The sequence below is a fragment of the Syngnathus floridae genome, chromosome 6 (genome assembly GCF_059516105.1).
Source record: "Syngnathus floridae isolate MCC-2025c chromosome 6, RoL_Sflo_1.0, whole genome shotgun sequence".
Taxonomy (NCBI): domain Eukaryota; kingdom Metazoa; phylum Chordata; class Actinopteri; order Syngnathiformes; family Syngnathidae; genus Syngnathus; species Syngnathus floridae.
The window spans coordinates 8,974,134-8,995,465 of NC_142418.1; the positions used below are offsets into that span (position 1 = coordinate 8,974,134).

General features: G+C 40.0%; 2 protein-coding genes and 1 long non-coding RNA gene across 3 annotated transcripts in view; 2 read left to right on the plus strand and 1 right to left on the minus strand.

The window, feature by feature from the left end:
- Nucleotides 1-1,942, plus strand: part of LOC148396402 (solute carrier family 66 member 2) — a 44,982-nt gene extending 43,040 nt beyond the window's left edge. Inside the window, exon 6 of the mRNA XM_088379784.1 lies at nucleotides 1,812-1,942. The gene's annotated coding sequence lies outside the window, so the exon portion shown is untranslated. The remainder of the gene's footprint in view (nucleotides 1-1,811) is intronic.
- LOC148396403 (uncharacterized) lies at nucleotides 1,809-4,565 on the minus strand. Its single transcript, XR_015859224.1, has 2 exons — nucleotides 4,358-4,565; nucleotides 1,809-4,239 (listed from the first exon to the last, which is right to left on the minus strand). It is a non-coding gene; the product is annotated as an uncharacterized LOC148396403 (long non-coding RNA).
- On the plus strand, nucleotides 1,873-19,643 carry kcng4a (potassium voltage-gated channel, subfamily G, member 4a). The gene is made up of 4 exons (XM_088379778.1): nucleotides 1,873-2,018; nucleotides 2,320-2,455; nucleotides 3,872-4,513; nucleotides 16,952-19,643. The coding sequence occupies exons 2-4, from the start codon at nucleotides 2,348-2,350 to the stop codon at nucleotides 17,852-17,854; spliced, it is 1,653 nt and encodes a 550-aa protein (XP_088235904.1). The 5' UTR covers nucleotides 1,873-2,018; nucleotides 2,320-2,347; the 3' UTR covers nucleotides 17,855-19,643.
- The last annotated feature ends 1,689 nt before the right edge of the window (nucleotides 19,644-21,332 follow it).

Consider the following 21,332-nt stretch of genomic DNA (forward strand, 5'->3'; position numbering starts at 1 on the left):
TCATTTTCAGTCGACAATAAGTGGCAAAATGGCCGCCCCCAAAAAGGATGAAAATGGATGGATTTTGCTGCATAATTCATATTGCACAAACATGATATTCATCACAATACCGTGTTTACACTGGTGCATAGAACATTATGTAAAGACCATTTTTGAGTTTCTTCCTCTTTAATAATGTACAGCTTTGATCACTGATGTCTATCACCGATGCTTCAATGGGTGAACGTGACCTTTTCATCTAGAAATAGATTTGGGATTATTATACTGTATGAAGATAAGTAACGTGAGCATGTTTTTTTGTTATGGACACTGTTACGGCATCTTCAATTCTTTGAAGTTGACAAGGGTAAAATTATTATTTTGTCTTGCTTATTGAGTGATAATGATTGCAAAATTCATGTTTTGTCATGTCAGCCGAGAAAAATATGTCTATTCACAAGGAGTATTTAATAGCCACTTTGATTTGCGGCTAGCTACAGACATAGTGGAAACTGTAATGAGAAAATGGAGTTGATAACTATTAGTGCCTTGATACAGGGCAAGCCATTTGGGCAACTGCAATCACTGTGTGTGCCAATAAGTTTCAGGGCAATCGTACTGCCAAGAAACACATTTTGAGCCTCCATCGACTTCACTCTGGGTGTGAATTACACTATTAAACCTGAATGTTCTCTTTTCCTCCTGTTCCTTAGTTTTAAATAGTACTCATAATGATCAAACCAACGTGATGAATGCTCTTTATGTTCTCACTCAAGTCCAGTATTGATCATGGTGACAAGATTGATTTTATTTTTATTATACCAAGTAAATTCAGTCGTGTGTCTAACATACAGCACATACTCTATTTGATTAAAAACAGCACTGCAGACATCTTTTGCTCTCTTTGACATGTTTTTTTTCTTTGAACCACCCAAACTGTTAGTCACTTACAAGTTTTGTTTTCAATTACCGCCACCAAATATTCCCAAAGATAAAGGACTATTGTTTTGATTGTCATAGTTAAACAAGATTTATGCAAACAATAAACAAGCAATTTTCATGAAACTTGGTCAAGGTGTGGCCGAGCGCATGTTGGTGCAAAACCAGAAAATATTGATTGATTGACAATCGATTGAGTCACCACTGTAAATGGTTTAATCCCATCTGTGTCATCTTAATGTACTTTTTTTTTTAAAGTGACTCGACTAAGAACAGTGACTAAACCTTTCCATCCAGGCTGCAAATGAATAGTGTTGCTTAACTTGTCGCAACTTTGAAAAATTCAGAAGGGGCTTTCTCAGAGGCACATTTTAAGAAATTTGTTAGTTCTTAATGTTCCCCCAACACTATTTAAAATTGCTCTACTGAATGCTATTATATTTTTTGGGTGAAATAATTTGTTGAATTGATGAGATTTTTTTTTTTTTTTATTCTGCTCATAAATCCTAATTGTAAGCATGATTTAGTTGCTTTTCATATTGCCATTAAAAGTCCTAGCTTTGCCTTTGCCCATTTAATAATATATATTATTGTATTATTTGGACATAAAAGTGTTTGACACAGAGTAACAGTTAAAAAGTTGTTAAAGATGTTAACAATTAAAATATTATGAGTCAGTTATAACTGTCAAATAAAAGAATGGCAATTTATTTGTTGTTGCGTAGTATTAAGTATTTTGTGGTATGTTTTTTTTTTGCTCTGAAAAAAAATGTATGCATGCGTTAGATTTTATAATTAAATATCAAAATATCAATATGTAATTCGAGTCAGCCATCTTGGCTCCTCACTGAAATTTGTATCTGTCCTTGTCTCTCTCTCTTTCTCTCTCCCAGATCCCGAATGATGCCACCACAGGCCCTCACTAATTCTGCCTGGGCCTCAGAGGATCACCATCTCTCCCTGGACACATCAGTACCACATTTGGCTCCTTGACGTATCCCTCTCATTCTCCACACTTGTCAGCCACCGATCCATCTAAATGCGGTCTTGCTTCACTCAAAGATTACCCACTGATTTGCTGGTGGCTGCTGTTAAAGCAGGCAAGTCCATTTTATCCTCTGGTGGCGACATCAAAGTCACCCAAATGTGACAGCAGGTTGCCCGACACGCTCCCTCCTCCAATTTTGGGGTTTTGCCTCATTAGTTTAAAGCAAATGGACATCCATCGTCTATCACTGAAAAGGAGACTCGATAGCTCTGAGGTCAAAGAGACCTTGATGACGCTAAAGAAGGCTTTTGCTCAATTTGTTGACCTCTGACCTGGAAAAGGACTATAGACTGGACATCTCTATCCTGAAAAATAAAACTAAAGAAAAAGCTTGCTCATCTTCCCAACTTTAGCTAAGCTGCCTACGTTCCGGATGCTGCCATGCCCATCATCAGCAATGCTAACCACGACTTCAGCAATCTGTCCGTCAGTGACGACAGCAGTCTCGACCGCATATTCACAGAGATTCCCGAGACTGAGACCATCAAGGTATGAAACTTTGGATGTGATTGTCCCTGACAAATGTGTGGCAGATCTTCATACAGATATGACACCCTATGCATTTTCTTTGTTTTTTTTTTTTACAACACAAAATATCGCCACAATCAAAACTAGCACCTCTTCCGCCATAATTGTTTTGTTGCCGCTATGAGAACGTTATATCAAGTAGCGTTGACCCATTTTTAGGTAGCACCTCTACTGGCCGCTTGAGTTGACCGTATTAGTCCAATAATCGTAAAATGGAGTAATAGTGTAGCTTTGTATCTAATGGACTGTGCGGCACTAGTGTGACATGAGACATTGTGAGAGAGCAAATTGTCTTGCAGTCTGATCCAGGCACAAAGCTGAAACAAACACAACACCCAAGACAATTACAGGCAGTGCTGCAGGATATAGAAACTAATAAAAACACATTATTTAGTAGAAATAGTACAATAAAGAAATGTGGGACACAATTCGGCATTAATTTGATCATGTGTCCAGTGAACAGCAATTGCATTGATCTGAAAGGGGCGGGGGGAGTAATTCATCTCCTTACAGATAATCCGCTGCAGAGGCAACCACCTTCTGCTTTGAATATCTTTACTGCAGCAACAACGTCAGTGATTCACTGGCTCTGTCCAAGCAGAAGGCAAATGTGCAAGCTCTGATGCTTAAAAGTTCAAACTTGTCACGATAACTACATACTTTAATCACATTGTGAATATTACTGTTGGTTATATATAAATTACAGATTACATGTATTTAATAATGTGCAATTAATTGTTCTCTCATTTAAATATCATAAATTTAAGTCTTTTTTTCCTACTCACCGTCTTTGGTATTGCCACCTGCCAAGTACAGGAATATTCAGCTTGCATTTAAATTTCCAATAGTGTAGTCCATGGTTCAGCAAGCACATGCCAATGATTGTTTGACTGATGGGCCATGGTGTATCCTTGGTGTCTATGGGCTCTTATATTGCATCTCCTTATTTCAAGTAGATCTGGGGCCTACCACATTAAAAGTTTGTCTATGGTTCAGAGAATGGAAAGCTGTTTGTGACAGCGTCTTAGTGGTGACATTTGAGTTGTCTGTTGTACCAGGCATCAAAGCCTTCATGACCTATAGAATCTTGCACACAAAGCACACCAGTCTTATTCTAGTGTAAAGGAAACTTACGAGAAATGGACTGAATGCAAGTGCGAGCAATTCCACCTTTTCAAAAAACGTTGTGGATCAAAGTCCTTTAAAAGATGAACATATCATTGTATTTTAAAATCTGAAATATTAACTGTGGCGTTGGTGATTCAAAAATTATTGTGTGACTGTTTGTGAATGATACACAATGTCAACCATATTGAAATCCGCAAATGTTCTATTTCTGGTGAAGTTGAGTTATACAAGTTCTGAACTTTTCCATAGGGCGTTTATTATCAAAGGGCTCAGTTCATCCGGCAGCCGGAGGACCTCGTCTCCGTCGACCACCGCTTGCTGGCAGTGATCAACGTTGGGGGGAACCGCTACACCTTCCCTTGGAGCACGCTGCAGCAGTTTCCTCTCACACGGCTTGGCCGCTTGTGCGGCTGCAGGTCACCTGAAGACATTGCCAGCGTTTGTGACGACTATGATGAAGCACGCAAGGAATTCTTCTTTGATCGCTCGCCATCCGCCTTCAGGGTTATTCTCAACTTCCTGGCCGCAGGTAAACTTCGCCTGTTACGGGAGATGTGCATCCTCTCCCTGCACGACGAACTCACCTACTGGGGCGTGGAGATGGCGTACATGGAGCGCTGTTGCAAGAGGAAGATGTACACACGAATCGAGGAGGTGCATGAGCAAGAACGACAGGAGGAGGAGCGCAGGCAGAGGAACGCCATGCAGCGTGTTATCGTGGAGGAGACGACGTACCGAAAAATCATGAACTGGCTCCGAGATATGGTGGAGAATCCGCAGTCTGGCTTACCGGGGAAGATCTTTGCTTGCCTGTCAGTCATCATGGTCGCAGTGACTGTGGTGAGCTTGTGTATCAGCACCATGCCTGACCTCAGAGAGGAGGAGGACAGGGTGAGTGTGTTACATAACGTGAACATGAAGTGAATATCCGCCCCTGTGCAACCGTCGCAGGCCACCTTAATATTGTTCTTTTTCAGCAATGCTGTAATGAGCATATATATAGATATATATATATAGATTGAAAATGTCCCTTCACAAAAGGCTTAACTAGAAACAAAAGTTGTGCATTTTGCGTGTGTGAATATCCCGTGAACTGCCTACCCATAACAGCGTGGATAACGAAGCCTCGTGCTCACTGAGGCCTGTCCAGAATCTGTCAGTAAACATTGGAGAAATAATGAAATGGCTTCACTTTGTCACTTACATAAGGAACAAGCAGACATGCAAATGTGCACATTAGCAGAGCCATCAAGTCATATAAAAAGCGACTGATAAACAGTCATGCACACACAAATAGCATTGAACGTGTTCATTTTGTGCTTTTTGAATTAGGTTTGCATTTACAAATACAACTTTAATGAAGTTGGGATGTTGTTTAAAACTGGGGTATAAAGCTGTCGACAAACTTTAATAATTATTCCTCAATATGTAGTGTAAACTAAATACCCAATATTTAAAATAATTAGATCACAAATGTCCCTTTTGCTAACCTAGGAGGAAGACAGAACAGTCTGTAATGTCTCTGTCGAAATTAAAATCAAAATCGGTCTGAGTGTGACACCAGGAAGAGTTTACAGGAGAATTTTGAGAATCTGCAGAGGACCTTATTATTTAAAAGGCCTGAAAATAAGAATTTTGATTTTGCTACCAGGAGGAGGTCTTGGCTCTCCAAGCAAAACTAATAAAGAAGCTCAGACAAAAGATTGAAGCATAGCCTACGAATAAGCTCGATTGCAGGGATACTGAGAACCTTTGCATGATGTTGTCGATATGATGGAATGAATCTCAGAGGATAAAAACAGCGGAGTGATGCATTGTGGTAGTTATTTTCTTGTACACAAGGCTGAGAAGCAGCTAACAAGGCAAACAGGACTTATATTCTGAGAAATGTACGGTTTACAGTTTCATTGTCAAGATTGAGAGGAATTGGGGTTCATCACAGCCAAAGTAAAACAGTGGCACACCATCAGAGAAAGTAAGCTATCCTCGGGGGCCACTACGCTCCAATGTGAACAGAGCACCTTACCCATCGACTCTTATTCACACAGCATTTTATTGATCCTTGGCAAAACATCCAGTGTGTTAGGAAACAATTTACAGTGTACGGCTGACTGTATCTACATACGGTTTCCACATTGTAGAGTGCGTATCACCAGCTATTTGGAAAGTAAGACAATTTCATGCATCCATTTATCTGACTTTATTTTTTTCCGTCCTTCACTTGGGCCCAACTCCTGAGTTCAGTGTCCAAGTGAAGCCTGGTGATAGCAGTGAGAGTCTTGTCATCTTTAATTCAAATGGTCCATCTCTGTGCTCCTTCCTGCTGGAGAGTAGCCAAAATTCCCTCATACGCTCATCATTCACCTGAGTCGAGTGTGGCTGTGTGAAAGAGTGCAGAGATGGATAAAGTAAGTCGAAGATGTCGGGTGAAAATGGGTTGCCTGAGAGAATGAACTATATGAACTAAGTATGGGGCTTCAAAAAGACAACATAATGAAATGAACTTTTTACCCCTGATTCTGTTCCTGCATAGACTTGTGCTTATGCTTGTCTTCAGCTCGTCACTTCAATCACTTAGTGATCTCAAAAGTTTTGGTTGCAATGCTATACTTAAGACATTTGGTTCATCCCCTGTCTGCTTTTTCACGAGTGCTCTTAATGTAAAACCTCTAAAGTCTTTGTAATGGATTATCTGGATTTTGTTGAGTTGCCAACATTCTGTTGGGAAGCAGAGCCCTTCCTTGATGTGCTCCGTAAATGCAAGTAGATGTATGAAACATTGATACCTGTCAAAAAGTCACAAGTTATCATCAGATCAAAATAGAAAAAAAGATGCAAGAAGGATAGCTTGAGGAGGATCTTTTGGAGGTCTGCAATCTGTTTGGGAAAACAAAAACTTTAAAGTCACTAATTAGAGCAATGAAGTTTTGAAATATACTTGCATGTAAAGTAAGCTCACATTCCTCCAACACATCAGAATCAGGATTTTGGAGCCCAAATTCAATAGGTTACTAAGAAAAGGAGAGATTCTTTTACCTTTGAACCGCAATATAACAGAAGGATAATAGAGTATTTTTGTCAAAGGAAGCCAAAAAAGGGCAGCTGTCGCCAAAAGCTGCTTTTCTCCTTCTGCGCCAGCAGTTGTCCATTTGAAGGTTAAATCGGTATCAGGATGGAACAACTCTCACAACAAATCTCTTTCGGTCAAGCTCATAATAATTCACAGTTTATGGAAAAATACTGCCACAGATAAAAGTTTTAAAAGTTCATAAGCCTTCCCGCTGCCATACGCACTTTCACTTAGACTGTTCAATTGGGATGAAGGTCAATGTACTGATACCTAGTGCTGCTTTAATACTATTTTATTGCTAGTCCTGCAGTTCATAGCCCATTTGCTGTATGAAGACGAAGATTTAACGGATTTCTGACTCGGGTTTTTTGGGGGGACTGATGAATGTGTCTGGGTATGTCTAATACTTGGATAGCAATTAACTTTATGAAGTGGAGTAGTCCCTCTTGCAGTCACTGTCACAAATCAGAACAATATGTTGGTAACAGATGATATAAGCTTGATCCTGTCCTTATTTGATTTAGCTTTACGTGCCTACTTTTGTCTCACTACTTCAGACACATAGTGTATGAACATACAACTTCCACTCTAACTGGATTACTATGTTTGACGCTAGCATTGATTTGACTGCACTGTGACTGCTAACCCAGCACTGACCCCGGTAAGCTCTCTCAGTAAAATCTCAGACATGATGTCTGCAGTACAAAAAGAGTTCGGTTCTGTGCAGTGGGAATCACACATCGATAACATACTGCAGTATGCTGATGGTCCGAGTTTTTTTCCCCATACTGTCACCGCCGTCACGTGTAAACTATCATTCTGCTCCTGCATACTCTGTCTTTATTTTTCTCACCCGATGACATTGTCTTTTAAAAGGACAATCAGATTTGCTCTGGTTTTGTAATTCGGTCATTTTATGGCCCGAGGAGTAATTGAAGTGGCCATTTACAACGCTGTAAAGTGAAGTAGGATTTGCTGTTCAGTAATTACGCTCCCCAGCATCAATTTCAAGTACAGAGAGCGAAAAAGAGGTAGAGGATAATAAGAAAACCAACATAGTAAGAGCAATGTTGTGGTCAGTCTTGATACGATGAACATTTTGGATTTTTTTTAATTTATATTTTTTTTGTACGTACCCAAAAATATTTCTTCCTGGCTAAATAATTAAAATGAGGGTCAGTTGATTTTTTTATATGTACTGTGTAGTGCTCATTAAGTATTCATGTGGTGGATTGAAAGAGAACTTTAAGGAAGACAGGAGCTGCAAGTCAAAAAGTTAAGAGAAAAATAAACTAAATAGGGATGCTCAAACATCAAACCAGCGATGTAAAGCCTCTTTTCTTTTTTTTTTCTCATTCATCTCCTGGCACAGGGAAGTTATTAAAATTTTAGACCGTCTGACAATGCAAATGCCGTCTACTTTACATACGATGTTTTTGCAGTGGAATTATTTCAGTCTAAACCTGTTCAAGGGTATTTTAACATAGAAATGCTTGGTGGAATAGATTCTTAACACATTTGCCTCACAGTCAATAGGTCTTGGTAGCACTGATTATGAATTTAGGCCTTCCTGCGTGGAGTCTGCATGTTCTTCCAGCAGTTACATGGTTTTCTGCTCGCACTTGAAAAACATGCACATTATGTCAAACCTGTAAAGGGAATGAGTAAATTAAATTAAATGGCTGTATTTCTGTGCGCCCCGTGATTGACCGGAAATCAGTCCATGGTGTGCACTGCCTTTTGCCCATAAGCAGCTGGGAGCTCCAACTCAAACATGGCCCCAGTGAGGACAATAAGTGCTGTAGAAAATGGATGGATGGAATTGAATGCTAGGCAAATTAGTGCAAAACATCCCCAAGGGCTGGAAGTAAGGGAAAAGGTATTTGTGGTATAATTGCTAATTGCACTTAAGATAGTAGCCTGGATGTTGTGAGTCCTTGGAGGTATACTTGATTTTGCACAGGATGCAAGCATCTCAACGGTAGGTCTCACATCAACTAACTGAGGCACAGATCATTCAGACAAAATATCCACTAGTCCACTTCAGACCTGCAGGGGGCAGAGAAAAAAACAGCCAAATCACAATTTACCAAACTTCCTGTTAAATGCCAGGGATGGCCATATTGCCAACAGAACAGCATGCGTGTTGGGGGAGCAAATAAAGGAAAGCCTGTTAGTGAAAGAAAAAAAAGCTTAAACAGAGAAAGCAAAGGAAAAAGACCCCAACGAGACTCCTCAGTTCCTGGTCAAACGCAACTGGTAGGAAATGGACTTGGATGTTAAGTTTGGTTAATGCTTAGTTTGTTTGAAATGTTTGGTTCGAGCTACAAGCTGTGTTTATCTGAACTTTGAGTGGCTCAATCAATTTGAAGTATTCACAAAGGCAAAGTGGATGTTTATGTTTTGCATATGCTTATGTTTAAACACTCAGTTAAGTTGCTTATTTACTTTTATTAGTTACTTATGCTTCATACTTTCCCGGTATATGTATGCAATTACTGAACTTAGTTAAACTTAAAATAACGCCAAGTTCTCTTTGTTTAAGGTTAGCAACGTAATCACCTTCTAATTAACCTTGCAATAAACTGAAAAGGAAAAAGAGGAAGATCTGAGTTGTTATAAGAACCAAGGCCCTTTTTCAAGTTGGAGCAAAGAACTGGGGAAAATCAGGGCAACTTGACAGAAGAAATGCTATGATACAGTATGTACAAAAGTTGGCCTGAGCATGGTTATAGTTTATTGGTCTTTTCTGTTGATTGTGCTAAATCCAAGCAACCGATGCAAAATGTGCACTACTAGCACAAGCGCTGTTGATTCACTATCAATCAGATTGTACATCGGCTATTGAGCTACATCCATGCAGACTTTCGATTGCACAACTCTCCAAGCAGCATTCTAGTGCAGCTGAAGCAGGAGTTCAGAACATTTGTCCCAGTATGAAGAGAAGTTAATTGTTAATATAAGAAAATACAGAATGGATCAAGAAAATTTTGTCGAACATCAACCTTGATGTGCTACATGTTTATTTTCCCCTCATAATTTTCTTCATGAGGCTGATAAGTGAGGAGCACCACTTTGATTGTTCCGTTGAGATTGACATGAGCAAACTGCAAAAACAGAGAAAACAAAATGACATTAGGCACAATGTGGCAGCTTGAAGGGAAGACAGATATGGATGAGATGACAAACCATTGAACAGTCCCTGAGGCATTCATTCATTCTATGATTTTCCAAACGCTTATCCTCGTGAGAGTCGTTGATGTGCTGGAGCCTATCCCAGCTGACTTGGGGCAGTAGGCGGAAGACACCCCAAAACAGTCGCCGGCTAATCACAGGGCGCACATAGACAAACAACCATTCGCACTCACAATTACACCTACGGGTAATTGGAGTGGTCAATCGGTCTACCTTGCATATTTTTGTAATGTTGAAGGAAACCAGAGTACCTGGAAGAAACCCACGCAGGCACGGGGAGAACATGCAAACTCCACACAGGAAGGCCGAAGCTGAAATAGAACCGGCAAACTGTGCATTGAGGCAGACGTGCTAACCAGTACACCACTGTGCTGCAATCAGAGTAATCTTTCTGTCTCCCAATTGTATTGTTATCAAATCCGAGTCTTGTGATGTTTGTGTGTATTTGTGTGTGCATGCATGTGTGTGTGGTGTCACTTTTGAAGTGGTGCCTTGCTATTGTTTTAAAAATATGTGGCATCTCTCTTTAGAATCTGAAGTATCTGTGTGGATGAATACTAATATCCAGACTATCAAATATCAAACAATGCTTAGACATTTAATGTGAATGCTCAGGCATTCCCTGTGTGTTCGAGGATGTATAACTCAGTTTGACAGTATCAGTGTGCAGCAGATTTTATGCCTATTATAGCCTATCTGGTTATGAGATGTTTTCTTTCCATTCTTCGCTGCATGGCTGCCAAGTGGGATTATGGGAGAGAACAGAAGTATGAGGTGTTTATCTTATCCGTGCCAGAACAGGATTGGACAGCTAACAGAGTACAGATATTCAACACAATGCAGTGGATTTCTTGGAGTTGAGCGCTATATATGAGGGCAGGTAATGTTGTATGAACTTGACCAGTGATTACGGCAACTTCTTCACATGTAACGCTTAGATAAGGACACCTGTACATTATGGAAATGTGAAGCATTCATATTTATTTATTCACATATGTGCCATCATATCACGTTTCAAACAAATGAAAAATAACAATGGCCATTTGTTAGAAGAGGTGGTGAGTATGCGTCACTTCTGCTCAAATCTGAACACAGTCATGTTAAATTCAAATCAAAATTAAAGCATCACAAGAAATGAGGACAACACAAACATCATCGGTGACGCTTGTCTGAGTCAGCAGTTCTCAAAATACCTTTTAGAAGCTTCTAAGCTGGTGAAAATAATGGCATAACAAACAGCATTTTTGTCTGGATAATGTTAATTCAATAATGCATGACGAATGTGCTCCATTCACGTCTTGACATTATAGTCGCAACTTTTGCTTGTATGAAAAAATGCCAATGTAATTGCTAAGTGAAGAGCTAATGTATCTCTATTTATTTACTTTGGTCCAGACCGCAAAAAAACTGCCAGTATGAATGTTAAATGAAGAGCTAATGTATCTCTATTTATTTAATTTGGTCCAGACCACAAAAAAAATGTGTTTTGTTCAACAAACAATGGTGAATTGTGCAGTCTCTTTAAAAATGTGCCAGGCCTACAATACACAGCAAGTCATTTGGGGCCCATGGCAGAAGAGTTAGTGTTGAGCAAGTACACTCATTGATTTTTCACCAAGTCTTTGTTTATTAACAAGGTCTTAAACTGAATTGGAATTAATCCTTTACTGAAAAATGCTGTTGGCATTAAAATCAAAAGCAAAGGAGTGTGATTTTCCCAAGTGTGAAATGAAGATCTTTATCGCAGTTGGTGTGCAGTGTGATTGCTAAGTGAAGAGCTAATGTTCCATACTTGCACACAAAAGCAGCTTTGTGTGCAAGTATGGAACTATTCTCTGAAGGACCTTTGTCACTGTTTTCTTTTACATTGCGGGGCGGCGTGGTGGCGTAGTTTGCATATTACACAAAACGTATAGTTTGGGGTTCAAATCCCACCTCTGGCTTTTCTGTGTGGCATTTGCGTGTTGTCCCTGTGCTTGCCTTAAAGGGGTTTGTGGGATTGTTGGGTTAATTGAAGACTCTAACTCAGGCGTGCATGTGAGTTCCTGTTTGTCTATACTATATGTAGCCGAGATTAACTAGCGACTATTTAGTCAGCTCGGATAAGTCTCAGTTCATCAGCATCACTCCCGCGAAAGAGAAAATTGATGGATGGAATGTTATCGACAAAGACGAACACCTTCCACTGTGCGTATGCGTACTTGCAGCTATCAGGTTTCAAGGGGACAGTGCTGGTGACGGATGGAGATGTCACATAATACAAGGCCTTTAATAACCCATGACGCATGGACACAGTACTTCTTCTTTCTTTCTGTCATTGCTCCTCGCTGTTTGACTGACTTTGACCAAAGTGCTAGGTATGTATAGCAGTGGGCTCGGTGAAGTATGGTCAAGGTCCGTCACAAGGTAAAGCTGATTGATGGTCTAAATATTTTGTTCCTATTTCTACCCACAACCTTTGAACACAGTCGGATTACAAGATTATGATTCATCATCTTTTTTATGAATTGAAATATAGAACCTGCAATAAGATGAGGTATAATAGAGTTACAGTAGATGCTGGACACTGTGGTCTACTGTATTTTTATTATGTTGCTAGGGCAGACGTATCTAAGCTTTAACCTTGAAGCCCAAAATACTTTTCTACAATTTTTTATTATGCTATTTCTAATACTTCATCCATCTACTCTCTGTACCGTTGTCCTCACGATGCCAGATGACTTTGGGCAAGTGGCAATGTAGACTCATGGTCTTCCTGGTTACCGTGTAACTGCAGGACTTACATGAACAGATACAAGCAACAATTAAGGGTCTTCAGTTAACTTAATGGAACATGTTTTTGGAATGTAAGGTGAAGCCAGACTACTGAAAGTAAACCCAAGCAAGTATGCAAGTAACATAAACCTCATACAGAAAGGCCGGAGCTCAGATTAAAATCCTCAGCCTTAGAAGTGTAAGGCGCCTTATTGTAATACTGACACTATATTAGCTTAATATATTTTGATTTCATTATCCATCCATTTCTGCAGTTATCCTGTTTGGAGTTGCATGGACAGGCATTGTTTTGACAAACAAGCATTGCACTCACATGGGGTATTATAAGCACAGGGAGATTATACAAACTCCACATAAATTGTTCACACCCAAGATTCGATTCCTCATGTCTGAATCTGATTCTGAATTCAGCCAAGTTTGCTTATCTCTGAGTATGTTTTATTTCCTGACTATTATTATCTATCACGCATGTACTGTACATCTTTTATTTATCTTGTGGAATTTGTCAAAGACGGTACATAATATCACGCATTAACTGATCCACAAGTGCAATTACTCACTATTCAAAACAATAGAACCTTCTTCTTGTCTTACAAGAAGAGGACACATTTACGCTTTAAACCCTGCATGCAATGTTCACATCTTGGTCTCACTGATGAGGCGGTTGCCTGTAAACCAAATTGTGAGGCGGTGGTCCTCAATCCCAGTGGATGGCAGTGAACACGAATTCTTACAAAAGTCAATTCTGAATAGAATAAAAAAGCCAGCAGCTGTCATATGCTTGACCAAGCGTGTTTGTGTGCGTCCGTGTGTATGTGTGTGTATCTGATTCTGACTCAAAACCCAGCACAAATTAGATCCCTTCCAGTATCTTGACTCATTTCAAGTGGAGCACATTATCACAGAAAGACAGATGTTTATGATACAGCAATTTAGTATATTTCATCACTTCTAGGTCCCTTACCATCTGTGCTACCATTAGCACCTACATCAAAGTAAAGTATATATTTTCCCCAAGAGCTAGGTGTTTACATTCAATTCTATGTGAATTACAGCAAACAGAGACAACTGCTACAGTTTCCATTATTATCATTTACAGCTTTTTCAATGCCATCTGTATTATGTATTTTTTAGGTGTCTACTTTGGTCAGAATTGTTCTCAAATTTACTGATCTCAACACATCAGGCTATGGCGTATAATGTTTTTTGAGGCTTTTAAACTTTTGATCACAACAGCACACATTTTTGTGACATGTTAAAAACAAATGTGATCTCAATTGTGATTGTGTCTTTAAGCATCACAGTTGCAAGCTTCTAATGTTAATCCAAAACTCACTGGCGGGAAATGACGCGTTGAGTGTTGACGACAGCTGCTTTCCACTAATTAATGTTAATCATGAGAGAAATCGAATGCGGCCACTTGCGTGTGTCTGCTGCATGACTGTCTGTGTGAGTATCAAGTTTGTTCCTGTGGTTCTTGCCAAACATTCTGCCATATTGTATTGCCATTACACTAAACTTCATTTGAAGAAGAGAACTGACCATCAAGCCATACATTTTCTATACTGCTTATCCTGTTCTAGGTCATGGATGGATAGATTACATGAAGCACAGCACTACCCACGAAAAATATGTCAAAGAATCAATCGTTTCACCTGAATGATTCTGTCTCTTCCCCTTTTATCACCATGGTTGAGTTTGACTTAATTTGACAATGAATCTGAATGAAATGAAAATTCAAAATCCCATTTGGGTCGTCTGCTGCGTTTATGTTGAAATGAGCTGTCACAAAGTTCCAGGGAGAATAACGGAAAGGAGATAAGGTCAGCCACTCGCTGTGACTGTTTGAAGAGACAGAAGAAGAAATCCTGTCACTGTAACAAATGGCCTTTCATACCAGGGGTGAGAATAGTGGCGCAAAGCCCTAATGGGACAAATGTCGGCACACAAGACAGAAAGAGCAAAGAGAAGGGAAATAAATGAGAGATAGAAAGTGCACATGAGAGACAAAACATGTGAGCGGAGGGCACAAAGTGTCCGAAAGATTGATGTGGGAATGGCAGCCCTGAATTCCCACAGTGCTTTAAGGGCTGGATGTCACACAGAGGCAGTGTGAAGAATGTTGGCTTGTTTAAGGAAGACGGCAGGTGTAGAAGCTGATGTTTACTTCGATTTTCCACATGCTTTTCTCAGATAGAGACTTATTTTAGTTATATTTGTCCTTTCCTTTAATAGAAATCTGATTGAAGTTGCTTCGGTGATTAGGAATACATTGTTCATTTTCTGGGCTATATTTGTGGTATTTGATTGATTCTAGATGAATAATATCCACATTTTCTTTAGATGAATAATATCCACATTTTCTTTATTTTGGCATTAAGTTGGAGATTGAAGAGAATAGTCATGATACTATTACAGTATCAGCAGTTTTTCCATAATGCTGGCTCGGTATTGAAAATCACAATCGCTGTTCTATTTCACTCCTAATGGGGTTAGCTTCTTATGTTTGTGCACACCACACTCATCCAACCATGACTTATGTACGTACACCTGGGCATGGTCAAGCTCCTTCCTCAGACTGTTCCCACTAATTTGGATGCATAGAATTGCCAACGTTTTAATCATGATGATTTTGCAGTTGCTAAACATAACACATCTATTTTGTATTGCATACCGGGTAAACAACCATTTGAGGACATTAGCTATATAAAAAAAAAAAGTCATGGAAATATTCATGATTTTATGTTGGATGGCGCATGCAGGATGATGATGCTGCAATTTCTAGCTTGAAAAGAACATTCCCATAAAACCTCTTAATGCTACTTACCCAAGAACTGAATGGAAGGATGACCGTGCCCGAGCTGCTAATAGAAATAATTTGTTTCGCTGCCAAAAACAGCTCATCTCAGCTAAATAATAGAAATATGCCCAAAGGGAGGCTAGTGAACCCCACACGGCAGACGTAAAAGACTTAGAGTCACATTGAGTTAAGAGATTCAGAGGGGAAAGAAGTGATAAATGAGAATCAGAGGGATGGGACGCATATGTGTCATGTAGAGAAACAACCGAGGGAGTTGTCTTTCACTTGGGGGGAACTGAAACCAATGAAGACTTTAAAGGAGAAAGGGTGAGCCGCATCTGGGACGACCGTCAAATGACGGATGAGAGGGTGGGAGTGCGGAGAGGCTGATGAAGGAGGAACCGCAATGAATGATGAGGAGGAGGAGAAAATGAGAGGGAGATGGTTGCTGGGTGAGGAAATACAAGAGAATGGAAATACATGAGCACAGAATCAATGACCAAAGGGCAGAGAGAAGCTGTTGGTAGCCAAATGTCTTTCCTTTATATCATTTTAAGTGTCTAATTCAGATATGCACAAGCTAGCAAATTTTAAAAAAAACACACTGGAAAAATATGGATTCTGGATCTGCTTCGCACTTATCAATCAAGTAAAAAATATACATTATGCAACCCCACTAGTCTAAAGCATTTTGATGAATCTTGCATTTTTGGAATATGAACTAAGCAGAAAAGTCCATCTCACTGCCGTGTTGCCTTTTGTCAACTGATAATGACATCACAGTGCCTAACGGCTCAGCTTGCGAACGGCACATGAGCAACCCCAGAAAACAGGGAAGTCGTGACGGTCTATGATGCCATTTGCAGTCGACAGCAAGTGGCAGTGCAAGGAAAAGCCCTGAGATGAATAAAAACAGGAGGATTTCTCTGCTTAATTAATAATCCATAAATCCAATATCAAGCAGAATTCAGCGTTTTGACTACTTGGTGAGAGTGAATGGACCATTTTATTCTAAAGAATTTGGGGGTACTTGACTTCTTCCCCTTTAAGTATACACTCTCCATAGTATTTCTTCAAAATTGAAGAGATTATCATCCGTGTTTACTGAAAACGAAACTAGCATTCTAAATATGTTCAATATTGCATATTTCTTGCAACTGAATTTGGTGGATTAACATGGTGGTGAGAATCCTTGTCTGAAGCGTGATTTAGTATTTGTGCATTGTCTTATCGCAACCTTTATCTCATTATTTAGTTGAGCTAGTGTGTCTTTCTGCCAGTCCTCGTTTCCTCGATCATAAAAGTGATTTATTGTGTCCCATTTCTGTTGATTCAATGCAGCTGTAGCAGTTTGGGTTTCCCTGTTATGATTTGTTACGGATAACAATGAGTGACAGTTACGTGTGAGGCTTGCTAATGATTCTTCCCTTCATCTCACACTTTCCTCTTCCGTTTTTTTTCTCGTCATCCAACCCTCTGTCCTCTCCAGGGCGAGTGCTCGTCCAAGTGCCACAACATGTTCATCATCGAAACGGTGTGTGTGGCCTGGTTCTCTCTGGAGTTCATCCTACGCTTCATTCAGGCTCGCAGCAAGTTAGAATTCCTGCGCGGGCCGCTCAACATCATCGACGCCATGGCCATCTTGCCTTACTATGTGTCCCTGGTGGTAAAAGAAGACCCCAACCTGGAGAGCGATCGGCCAGGGGGAGGTAAAGGCTACTTGGACAAGCTGGGTCTGGTGCTGAGGATCTTGCGGGCGTTGAGAATTCTTTACGTGATGCGGCTGGCTCGCCACTCCCTCGGCCTGCAGACGCTCGGGCTGACGGTGAGACGCAGCACTCGTGAGTTTGGCCTGCTCCTGCTTTTCCTCTGCGTGGCAGTCACCCTCTTCTCACCGTTGGTCCACCTGGCTGAAAGTGAACTTACGGGCCCTCACGACTTTAGCAGCATCCCCGCCTCCTACTGGTGGGCTATCATCTCCATGACAACAGTGGGCTATGGCGACATGGTGCCTCGGTCCATCCCCGGGCAGGTTGTAGCGCTGAGCAGCATCCTGAGCGGGATCCTGATCATGGCCTTCCCTGCGACCTCCATCTTCCACATGTTCTCCCGCTCCTACCAAGAACTCAAGATGGAGCACGACCGTTTGTTCAAAGAGGAGTGCGCCGCCGCCGCAGCTGCCGCCGCCGCAGCTGGTGCCACTGGTGAGTTGCAGGAGGTAGGGATGGCCGGAGAAGAAGGTGGTAACGTGAAACTAGAGGACTCAGCCGCTATTGGACTTGCCTACCATCTGGACAAGGATAGTGTGCACTCCCTAGAATATCTGGCTCTTTTAGGAAAAGGAGACGATGCTGCAGCAAATAATCACAGCCTCCCAGCATCAGCTTTCTGAATGAACATCTCCTTGCTGTCAATTCAAACATTCCAATCCCCATGTTACATGAAGAAAATAAACCCATCTCTTTCCACGTGTATTTTAAATGCATTCAAAATAAGGAGATTACATCTGCTGCATTTATTTGGCTCTTCAGTGTGACGCACTGGCACAGACCGAAAGACTCTTTAAAACCCTTTAAACCCTTTGCTACAGGTTGACCTCTTGAAAGCCTTCGCTGCAATATTAGTGACTCTTTACTTCCATGAACATGCAATATCAATCCAAAGTTGCTTTTTATTTCTTCCACTGTGAAAAATACTGTGCAACTTCAAATGTAATACTCACTAGCCTAGAGTGTCAATGTATCAAATGACTCATATTCTCGCGCTTCATTGGACATACATGCACATCTAATTCGCCCAGAAGCAGTTTCACTGCAAACAAATATAAACATTATTCCACAAATTAATCTAAGCTATGTAAAGGCACAATTTTTGGCGTACAAAGGAATATCCAAAGCCAAGCTAGAATGTGTTGAGACAATTGTCTGGAAAAATGCGCTTTAAAAAACTCAAGCAAAATGTTCGAGACATGATAAATAATGTAATGGATCCTTTTGGTTCATTTCTGAGATGCCTATTGCCATGTAATCTGATGCATGTATGTCTAACCATTTCTTGTCGGTTTTCAAAAATAATTTGGGGAATTTTTTAATTCTGAGCATAGAAGTGAAAACATATACGATACAAATGACGAGAGATAGATTTAAAAAAAAAAATCAAACATGATACTTTTATAAACAGCTAGAGAAAAAGGGACAAATGAAGGCATGATTTTTGTGAGTGACTAGTAGAGAATGAGCGCTAACAACCATGAAATGTACTTTGCAAGGCTCCAAATAAAAGCTCTTTCAATAATCAGAGGCAAATCCAATTTCTGTCTCAAGTGTAAGCCTCAGTGATGTGCAGAGTCACGCTGCGAAACATTTCAAAGAAGAAATAGAAGAGAGCTTCTCCAGTCAGCCTCGTAGATAAGTATTCCACAAACAACAATCTTCATCTGTTTGTCGTCACACGCACAATTACACTCAAGATAGATGAGTGCCATTTCTCTGTCAAGCCCTATAAAATAGTGTGATAGGCAACATCTCCAAGTTAGGGATAAAGCCACTACATATTTGTAAAGGGAGTAACCTGCCCCTCCCTGAATGAAAGCACACAAGGATGTGCCAGATGTGAGCACAATCTAGATTAAAGTTAGGATTATGGGACACAGCCAAATTGTCAGAAACTCAACTGTAACCAATGGTTTGAAATGTGATCTTCTTGATAGTGTTTTCTCTCCACAGATTACTAGTGATTGTTTTTTTTTGGCCATATGGTGTCCTATTTCATTTCAATGACATTTTTGATTCATGTGATCAACATATGGTTTGGAGTATATATCTATTTGGATTGGGTAATCCTGATTCACACAAATAGGTGTGATGGATTACACAGGGTATAGAAGTCAGTCTTAGAATTTAGAATTAATCTAAATAGTCAATATCTCAGTGAAAAGCTTTTAAAATGCCATGTCTTGAATTTTTAAAACGTTTTTATTTTGATTTTATGATTATTTTGAAGTGTTCACTAGCACTGTTAATTCTGCTTTTGTTTGCTGTAACCTTGAGTTATATGCTCCACCCGGAGTGGAAAAATCTGAGATAAAGAAATAAGACCACCTCTGAAATTTGCTGGAACCAGCTTGCTGAAGCTTTCCTGCAAAACACATCCTCCTTGTTGAGAATAAATAAGATTGCTGCAGGAGGAGAGTTCGGAGTTCCTTTCAAGCACTTTTGCGTTGCACAAAAGTGATGCTGGCTCTCCCCACTTGCAAGCGTAAAAACGAGCAAACTGTCCCTATAATGTGGTTCTTGCAAAACAAAAGTGAGGAAAAGCTATCCAGTATATACAATATGGAGTTGTATTGTATTCAACCATATTCTGTATTTTTAACGTTGGCATCTTTAATTTATCTTGGGAGGGTCAGAAGGGACGTTCAGGTTTTTGGCTGTCAATCCTTAATGTGAAGACCTGCTCTACCACCCGAGATGACAGATGATGTAAAGCAGGCACTTGAGAAACTTGGCAGCTTCTTGGTGTCAAATGGCAGGGCTAAGTTTTGTCCCTCCTCCAGTTGACCTAATGACTTGCTGGCAAAGCAGTTGGTAAAACCACTGGGCCATAGCTTTGATGGGTACATGGATATTTATTTCATGCAGAGAGCAAGAGGTACACCTCCTTCCAGACGGACTAGCTGTCAGGCCAAACAGTTCAATGTTGTCCCAGATTTTTCACTCTACACAAGACTCATTTTACCTCAACCCCTAAATCCACCAATATTTAATGCGTGTGGTTTTGATGAGCCCTACCATCACACAGTGCCCCATGGTCAAATAGCACCACTGAGCACAAATTCAGTCATGGCCCATTTCCTCCACACTCAGTTTAAAACAAATATGTGCTTCACTCCAAGCAGAGAAGTAAAAGTAGCATTTCTTATCCATGTTCATAAAAACTATAGTTTACAAAAATGTTCAGAGATAACTGCAAAAGCCTCACTTTTTGAGATAAAAGCCAACTTTTTGCCAACTTGCAAATGCAAACTTGATATACAAGCGCTGAAACCTGGCAGTGAACTCAACTCATCTCACTTCAAAATAAGCACTAGGCCTACTTGGGATAAAGTGAACAATTCTTCCAAAATCTGGCTTTTGATTGCCAGTATCTGTCTTTAAATACCCCTGGCGGCCAATGCCACACAGAAAGAGCAACATTGTCCTTGCATTTGACGTAATAATTTATTTCATTACTCTTAAGTGTTTTATAAAGTACAATATCGCGGAGTGGAGTTTTTTCCCTTACATTTTTGCTTGTTTTGGGGGGAAAGGCTGGAAAAGATTAATCGCATTTCCTTTCAATTCGATGATAAGGCATGATTTGAACATGTTCAGGGAATGAAAGTTGTATTTCAAAGCACCACTTGATTTTATTTTATTTTATTTATACTCCAGTTTGACTTGACATATTTTATTGTGGGCGTACTGTAAAATATTGTAAATAACTTTTATAAATCTAAATATACACCGTATGTTATAAAACAATGACATAACTAAAAATATGTGGCTTTCACAAATAAAGGCCAACTCACTCTGCAGTTTGGTAAATATAAATACCCAAAGACACAAGATGAGAAAATATCCTAACATTTCGGCTTTTAAAGTTGGCTGGCTTTATAAAATGCTTTCTGCAGATTATGTCAATGTAAGTGAACTCCACAAGATATCTGATAAGAAATTAAATCTAATTAAACCAAGCAGCCAATCTGTAGGAATTCCCCACACACACAGGCAATATCCCCTCATTGACTAGATCAAAAGCACAGAAGCACAACTTTAAATTGTTATCTGCTCAGTCAGTCTAAAGTGAACCCTGGAGAAACTTTAGCTCCT

Bases quoted from the DNA above. Each gene is read 5' to 3' on its own strand.
- kcng4a (XM_088379778.1), top strand. From the start codon at position 2,348: ATGCCCATCATCAGCAATGCTAACCACGACTTCAGCAATCTGTCCGTC. The intron at 2,456-3,871 runs GTATGAAACTTT...ACTTTTCCATAG, and splicing joins CCGAGACTGAGACCATCAAG to GGCGTTTATTATCAAAGGGC. The intron at 4,514-16,951 runs GTGAGTGTGTTA...TGTCCTCTCCAG, and splicing joins TCAGAGAGGAGGAGGACAGG to GGCGAGTGCTCGTCCAAGTG.